This window comes from Fukomys damarensis, unplaced genomic scaffold (genome assembly GCF_012274545.1).
Source record: "Fukomys damarensis isolate Sample0158 unplaced genomic scaffold, DMR_v1.0_HiC HiC_scaffold_16, whole genome shotgun sequence".
NCBI lineage: Eukaryota > Metazoa > Chordata > Mammalia > Rodentia > Bathyergidae > Fukomys > Fukomys damarensis.
Genome location: NW_022900928.1, coordinates 22,612,916 through 22,621,233, shown reverse-complemented (window position 1 = coordinate 22,621,233; position 8,318 = coordinate 22,612,916). Strand labels below are relative to the sequence as shown.

General features: G+C 49.2%; 1 protein-coding gene across 1 annotated transcript in view; it reads right to left on the bottom strand.

Moving 5' to 3' along the window:
* The window catches only part of Dchs1 (dachsous cadherin-related 1), a 24,897-nt gene extending 17,478 nt beyond the window's left edge, over positions 1-7,419 (bottom strand). Inside the window, exons 1-2 of the mRNA XM_010644285.3 lie at positions 6,540-7,419; positions 1,576-3,483 (exon numbers count right to left, since the gene is read on the bottom strand). Of these exons, the coding sequence (XP_010642587.1) occupies positions 1,576-3,363 (1,788 nt within the window). The 5' untranslated portion in view covers positions 3,364-3,483; positions 6,540-7,419. The remainder of the gene's footprint in view (positions 1-1,575; positions 3,484-6,539) is intronic.
* Positions 7,420-8,318: the final 899 nt, after the last annotated feature.

The window sequence follows — 8,318 nt, the reverse complement described above, 5'->3', positions numbered from 1 at the left end:
CAAAAAAAAAAAAAAAAAAAAAAAAAAAAATCGGAATAAATCAAATGTTAAGACCCTGCAATAATTTAGAACCCCTAATGGTCATGTTAAACTTCTCCATGGTTACTAATTTTAAAACTCCAGGAAACTACCTAGAGAGTTGCCTCTTTGCATCATGAACCAGTGAAGAGGAAAGAAGTCCCAAAGCAATAACCTACTAGTCCTGGCCAAGAGGGTGAGTGAACATGAGAAAGTAGGTGGTGGGGGCCAGACAGCAGCAGGCAGGCAAATATCCAGTCTGGCTGTAAGACAAGGGATCAGCCAGGCACAGGCTATAGCCTGGAAGGCTAGGTCCATAAGGAGCCCTGAAGAGATACTCAGGGCGCTGATAAACTTCCATTAGTCTCCTAAGAGGCCTCCCTAATTCAGTCTTCTCTCCAATAGCTACACTCCATGGTGTAGCCAAAATGATCCTTCCAAAAGACATATTTGATTTGCTTAGAGCTCCTCGTCAGCTTTTCATTTTAAAGAGAAAGTCAAACTTTTGGCCTGGCCCCTGTCTACTACTGTGTCTTCCCTCCCCACCAACTCTTACTTATCACTGTAGTTGAGGCTAACCTGAACAACAGTCTCCTGAACACATCATGGTGTCTACTCAGCAGGTCTTTCTGTAGGTCTGCCATAGGTCCCATATACCATAGCACTGGCTGCTAGTGCTCCCTCCCCATTTAGACAGGGACCTACCTGGGAACAGCAATGTCTCCTTCGTCCCTGGGGCTCAGCACAAGGCCAGGGAATGACTTGTCACTTATCCACTTATCCAATCCATCCTTTACCCTCAAAGCTGGTTAGCTATCTTAAAAATCAATCTGATCATCCCCTTCCCAGATCAAAGATGTCTGGCCAACCACATTTGCTTTCCAAATAAAGTCCTAACCCTTCACCACATTGTGTCTGAAGATTTTAACAATGTGGCCTCAGACTGCCCCTCTGGGTTCATGTTCCCTCCATGTCTTTCAGACCTGACTAGAAGCCAGTTTGCACTTCCCTTCGTCTATTGAGGACTCTTACATCTTCTCCTAAGAGGCCTAGCTCTGCACATCAGGATCTCAGTGGATAGTTCCTCTCTCTTATGCTTATACCTGAGCCCCAGTGTCCCATCAAATCTTAGCTCCAATGGCAAAGGTCAGAGATGTTTTTCCAGTATGCCCAGCACTGAATTCAGCATGCAGGACTCTGTAAATTCTGGCATCTCCCTTGGGGAACGGGAGCCACATGGATGTGCAGAATCTGTACTTCTGCCTACAGAACAATTTGAGACTTAACAGACTTTCACTCATCCCATTTGCTCTCTAACGTAATCTTAATCTCCTCCGCTGCCAAGATTATTGGCCTCAGTTCTTGCACCCTACTTTCTCATCTTCTCATTCCTGGTTACCTTCTGCACAGACTTCGGAGCTCACAGGATAGGACCAAACCCTCTGGTTTAAGTCCTCATCAAAAGAAGCAGCTTGAAGGGTTGGACCCTGCTCTGAGGTCCCCTGTGGCTTTCAGACCCACTCCTCCCCCACAGCACCTTGTGCAGGGCCTACTCACCTGCAAGAAACAGGTTCCAGGCTGAGCACCCTCAGGCAGTGAGGCATTGTAGAAGGTCCTCTGAAACTGGGGCTCATTGTCATTCACATCCTGTAGAGCCACACTGACTGTGGCAGAGGAGGCTAGAGGCGGAAGGCCCCCATCTGTGGCCACCACAATCAACTGTGGCTGAGGTTCCAACTCATAGTCCAGTGAGGCAGCAGTGGTGATGATGCCTGAGGTGGGATTGATGGAAAACCAGCGAGTGTGAGTGCCAGGGGCCAGGCTATAGGTGACCTGACCATTGGTGCCTTGGTCGGGATCCCGGGCAGTCACTCGCACCACGAAGCTGCCAGGCAATGCAACCTCAGGCAGTGGCTCAGGCCGGTAGAGCTGGAAGTCAAAGGTAGGTGCGTTGTCATTGACATCAGTAATGTGCAGCACAAAGGCAGCTTCAGCCCGCAGTGGGGGTGAGCCTGAGTCTGTGGCTGTAACCCGCAGGTTATAGGCATCTCTCTCCTCCCGGTCCAGCTGCCGAGCCACACACACCAGGTAGATGACGCTGTCTTGGGTGCTTAGGGCAAAATGGCCTTCTCCACCCTCCAGAGACACATTGACATGAGCAAAGTCACCATCATCTGGATCTGACACAGAGATACGAGCGACAAGCTGTCCAGGTGGGGCAGCCTCAGACACTCGGGGGGTGCCATCTGCACTCAGGAAGATGACAGTCATGGAAGGCTGATTGTCATTGGCATCTCGCACATGAACAGTCACAAAGGCCGAGCCCAGCTCTGGGTGAGCCCCACCATCCCGCGCCTGTACTACTAGTTCATGGACCCGTCGTTGTTCAAAGTCCAGGGGCCGCTCCAGCCTCAGCAACCCTGTGCGTGCGTCAATAGAGAAGGGTCCATCACCCTCGCTCTGCCTTCGATTGATCTCATAAGTTATAGCCCCATTGGCACCAGCATCAGCATCAGAAGCAAACACCTGCAAGACAGGGCTGCCAGGGGCCAGGCTCTCAGATACCACAGCATGGTAGCGACTCTGATTGAAAGCTGGAGCATGGTCATTGATGTCTAACAGCGTCACATCTAGCAGGGCCTGGGCCCTCCGGGGAGGTGAACCACCATCGTAGGCCTCTAGCTGCAACATGTAGTGTGAGCGGTTCTCCCGGTCCAGCTCCCCAGCAATTACCAGCTCAGGTACTGGAGCCCCATCTGGGCCAGGGCGGGTTTCCAGTCGGAAGGTCTCTCCAGCTCTGTCACCAGATAAGGCATAGCCCTGGGTTCCTAGGCGGCCAGCATCTGCATCACGGGCAGGCTCTAGTGGGTAGCGGGTGCCAAGAGCTGTATGCTCAGGTATCTGCAGAGCACCTCGAATTTGAGGGAAGGCTGGAGCATGGTCGTTGATGTCAGCCACTCGCACTGTAACTTCCACAGTGGCACCATCAGGAGTGACTGCGGTGAAGCGGTAGCGGTCCCGCCGCTCACGGTCCAAGACACGAGCTGTACGGACCACCCCACTGTGTTCATCGATAGCCAGGTCGGTGCCCACACCGCTGCCTTCCTGGGCTGAGATGAAGTACATGGGCGGAGCTGCTGTGCCTGCTGGAAGCCCTGCGCTGATGTCTCCGATGAGTGTGCCTGCTGGTTGCTCCTCATCAATCTGCAGATCTAGGCTGCCAGCCTGACCCCAGGCACCTGGCACCCCAGCCTCCAGCAGCAGCAGCAGCAGCGGTAGCAGGAGGAAGGGTCTGGGGCTCTTCATGCCAGGGCAAGAGGGCGCAGTGCCCAACTCCTTCTGCATGTCAGGGACAGTCCAGCCGGGGCTGGGTCTCCAGCTCCAGGCCAGACTCTGGTCCCAGTCTGCTATCAGGCTTTGGGTGAGGTCCAATCTAGGCCCTCACTGCGACTCTGGCTCCCTGACCTAGAAGAAATGCATAAGGAAAAACGTTATTACAGGGGAGGGGTCATCTGGACAGCCGGAGACATAGACCATACCGAAACTCAGACACATTTAGCTGCCAGCAGCTCCCTCAGGCTGTTGCATACACATCTCCAGCCCTAGGCACATATTCTTCTAATTCCTTATGGTCCCCTACAGTCTTTCCCTGGGCAAGTCCTCATCCTATCCTGAACACTTTCTTAGCAGATTGTTCTGCTTCCTGTATTTCAGGTCTGAATGTCCACAGACTCTGTTCTTTCTATTTTTAATCTTAAAAATAGTGCCAATCCTTTCTTATTTTCTTCTTATCCAGACTTGATATCCCTTCCAGCCCTCAATAACCATGTACTTGCTTGAAATGTAATTAAATATGATGGAGTCTCTCTCTCTTCTGTCTCGATAGATAGATAGATATAAATAGATAGATATATAGATAGATAGACCCCCCCTACTTCTCTCCCCATTCAGTAAGAGATTAGGAATCTACTATACAGAAACACAGGGGATACAACAGTGATTAAAGGAATCAGCTTTTGGCTTCATGGAGCTTACAGGGCAGAAGTTGGACAAGTAGTTACAAGTAGCAGAAGGGCAGTGAAGGAGAAGTACAGGAAGCAGGAGAACATATACAGGGCTTAACACAGAACAAGAGTCGGAGAGGACTTTTCCGAGGAAGTGCCTTAGTTATTTTCTGGTCACTGTGTCAAAATATCCAAGGAGAGGAGTATTTCGCCTCATATTTTCAGTCCATGGCCAGCTGGCTCCAAGGCTGAAATGGCATGGTAGAACGGTCTGGGTGGAGGAAAGCTGCTCACATCATGGCAGCCAGGCAGCAGAGAGCAGAGGAGCCAGGGAGGGAGACACACCCTTCTATGACACACGCAGAGCGAACTGTCTCTTCCTACCAGACCCCACTTCCTAACAGCACATTTAGCTATGGATAGTCAACTGATGAGGAGAGGGCCCCCGTGGTCCAGTCATCTCCCACACCCATGAGAATTCTAGACGACATTTTAGATCTAAGCCATAATAAGAAGCGATATTCAAGTCAAGAACTAAATAACTGGTAGGTGTTAGGGAGGTGGTGACAGGCAGAGAAGGGGGATACAAGAAGGAGGAATGAACATTCTAGAAGCATGAATAGAATTTGGAAGGGCTGAGAGCATCTAGGTGTAGGCTGGAAGGCCCTGCATGTGAGTATAGTGCTAGGGGCTGAGTATGGAATGAGGAAAAGCCTCGTAAACATACTAAAGATTTTCACGTTATCTTAAGTGCAAGCAGAACCCACGAAAGCATTTCAAGAAGTGCCATGATATGACTTACATTTTCTGAGGACTGCTATCACTGGAAGACAAAGTGACACAGATAGGATGGCGAGGAAGTTCTCATGCGAGTCCAGGGGATGACTGTGCTTTGATGCTGACTTGAATGAGGTTTAGTAATGAAGACAGCAAGAAGAGGATAGGTCTGTGGGTACTCAGGAGATTGAATATGCAGGGGTTTCTGACTTCTTGAAGACAGAAAATGAAGAAGAAAGACAAGAGGGAGAAGTCAAGGATGATGGACAAGTTACTGGCCTGAAATACCAGCTGGCCAGTGTCCAGAACTGGGGAGGGAGGGGGCAAGACAGGGGTGGTGCATCAGTCTCTGAGGGGAACTGCTAAAGCTCAAGAAGGGGGAATCCTAAAGCCCCACAGACACCTTTGGTATCTAAGAGCAGAATCAGTTGAGAGGTGGAAGCAGAGACTGAAGGGAGGCAGCTGCAGGAGGGCAGAACATCCAGGAGCTACCCACCCTCTCTGTGCGAGGGTTGTTTCATTTCCTCCATTATCTTTACTTCTCACTCTTTCCTCCCTCGACACAATGAGGCTTCCTCCGTGATTTGTTCCCACTAGCTGCCAACCATTTCCATGGTCTACGTCCAGCAGGTACTTTAAAGTCTTCTTGCTGGCTCGTTCTGGAGCTGTGATGACTGATCACGGGCTCCTTAAGGTTGACTCCTTTTGCTTCACACTGTGACCTCCATCACCTCTTGCTTCTTTCTCCATGCTTCCACGTCTACCTCATTTTCTCTCACAAGCTCTTCTCCCTCTGCCCTCCCCTTCACAATTAGTGCTCTTCCACCCTCTGCTCAGGATCGCATTTTTCCCATTCTCCACACTCTGCTTGGGTAACCCTGTCCACTCCTATGTCTTCCATTCAAAGGTATCGATCATTTTGAATGCAGCATCTATTTGCCAATGGCTTTCTAATCTCCAGCTCTAGCTCTGGAAACTCTACAGAAATACTGGACTTCACAACATACTCCCAATTTTCACTTCAAACTGATTTTCCTCCTCTATTGCCTTCCCTGTAGATATCACTATCCATCCAGATGTTCAATCCAGAACTGCTGACATTCTTTGGCTTTCTTGCTTTTCTTCAATTCCAAATTCTACTTTGTCTTTAAAACCTGACTATTTCAAATACACGTTTTAATTCTTCCTGGTCCTCTCCACACCATTTCTATCCAGACCAAGCACTGTAATCTCCTTTCTTTTCCGTAATAGCTCCTTACTGGTACTCCTGCCTCCTGGCTCTGACCCTCAGTTCCATCTCCACCGATAAAAGAGATGTACAAAACTCTCACAAAGCCACTCATGGAGAAGGGTCTGACTGGTTCTGCATTACTGACAGCAGAAAACTAAAAAGAAATGTAGACACACATACACACAAACTTGTGCCTTCAGTTTCAAGAGGTTCATGGACACTAGGTATAGAGCTTCTGACCTACAACACAAAGCCTAATCTGCTTAATGAGTCTTTGCAATCTGAGCTCTGCCAACTTCTCTAGCGTCTCCTACCTTTACTTTCTTCCAGCACACTTTGCATTCCAACATTCAATGTTACCTTGCTCTTGCCCAACTCCTCTCTGCCTTGTATATAGCGTGCTCTCATCCTAAGATATCCCTCCCACATGGCCATCTCCTATTCTATTAGAATTTCAAGATCCAGTTAGAATTTCCTGTTTTCCATGGTTTCTTTGACATATTCCTCACCATTCTTCCATCCGGAGACTATAGTATTCTGTTGTGCTCCTGTTCTCTTGATACACCTTGGCAGGAAGTTGTACAGCAGCCCTTGCATGTTCATGTGTCTGCCACTGCACTGGATAGGAGGTTCCTGTGCAGGTCTTAGTCTCCAATCTTCCAGCACTTAGTGGAGGCAGAGTGTGAGCAGGTAATCAGTGCTGGAAGCCTCATGCTGGCTCAGATGACATGCACAAACATGTGAGCTGATGACCCTGAGACACCATGATCAGTCCTTTGGCATTAGAAATTTGTCCTTGATCTCTATAGATTTGTTGTGCTCTAAGACTTCCTGTGCTGTAAAAGGAGATAGGTTTCTGACCCCCACCCTTGCTGTAACTCTCATCCCTCCCGTCTATGTAAGGCAATAACAAGAGCAAGGGCTTCAGAGTTTGGGTAGTTTGAATCCAGTCTTAGCAGTATTTTCCTAATCTGTAAAATGGTTGGATCTAAGCCCAGAGACTGGGTCAAGGGTTGAGGGTTGGTCCTATTCATTTAATCAGTCAGTAGAGAGAAAGCATGAGAGGTTTGGGGATAGAGAAGGTAATGGACAGTAAGATCAAAGTACTTATCATACTCTGTATCCGTCGCTCTACTGAGATAACTAGGTGTTTAAGGGGCAAGAGTGTATCTTACTTATTCACCTTTATGCGTAGCATAAATTTTCAGTAAATTTTCTGAATGAAGGGCTGTATCAAGGGATGTGTGAAATAAAAGCTCAGGTGAATGAGTAACTTCAAAGAGGAAGGATTCAGGGCCAGGCAGATGTCCTAGGTGAAAGTGGTGCCTTCCTCTAAACTGTGTAGACCTCCATTCCCTCCTCGTTACCCAACTTGGGTAAATATCTATTGCAAACTCCTCTGGTGGACTCTTATAGTGGACACACAGAAGGACACACTGACAGGGTCTCAGATCCACTCATAGCCTGACACACTCTCACACTGCCAGATACACAAACGTAGACACATAGATGCATTTTCACAGTCAGACTCACATGCAGACAGGCACACTCAACCTACACACAGAAGCTTACTGAAACATATACAGAGCCACCGCACACAGACACGCCTCCTTAGGTGCACTTTGAGGCCCATTCTCTCTCTCTCTCTCACACACACACACCCACACACACACATGAGCCACCGCACACAGACACGCCTCCTTAGGTGCACTTTGAGGCCCATTCTCTCTCTCTCTCTCTCACACACACACACCCACACCCACACACACACACCCACACACACACACACACACACACACACACACAGCATCTCCATTCACAGAGACCCCAATCCTCACACATACACAGTCCTGCATACATGTACTGACACTAAACACAAACACTTTCTTATGGACCTCACACAGAGAGGCACATTCACACTCTCAGACAACTCTCTGTACACATACACAGCCACACCCACCCACAGGCAAGCCCACTGTCACACACATGCAGCCCGACAAGGCAGGCACGCGAGCACACACTTGTGGACCCACCCACAGGCTGGCGTGCTCTCACACATGCTGCTGGGGCACTCGTGGTCAGCTCTGCGGCTGCAGCTGTGACCTCCAGGTCCCTGGGGCCTCTGTCTGGACTATGCTTCATCACTTCCTGCTCCACGGCTTCCAGTTCCAAACTGGAGCTCCAGACTCTCTCCTGAGACTGTCTCATCCTCTCTCCAGCTTCTTCGCAGCACTGTCTCTCCCATCTGTCCAGTGTTTCTCACTGCTTCTTAACTAGGACTTGCTCCC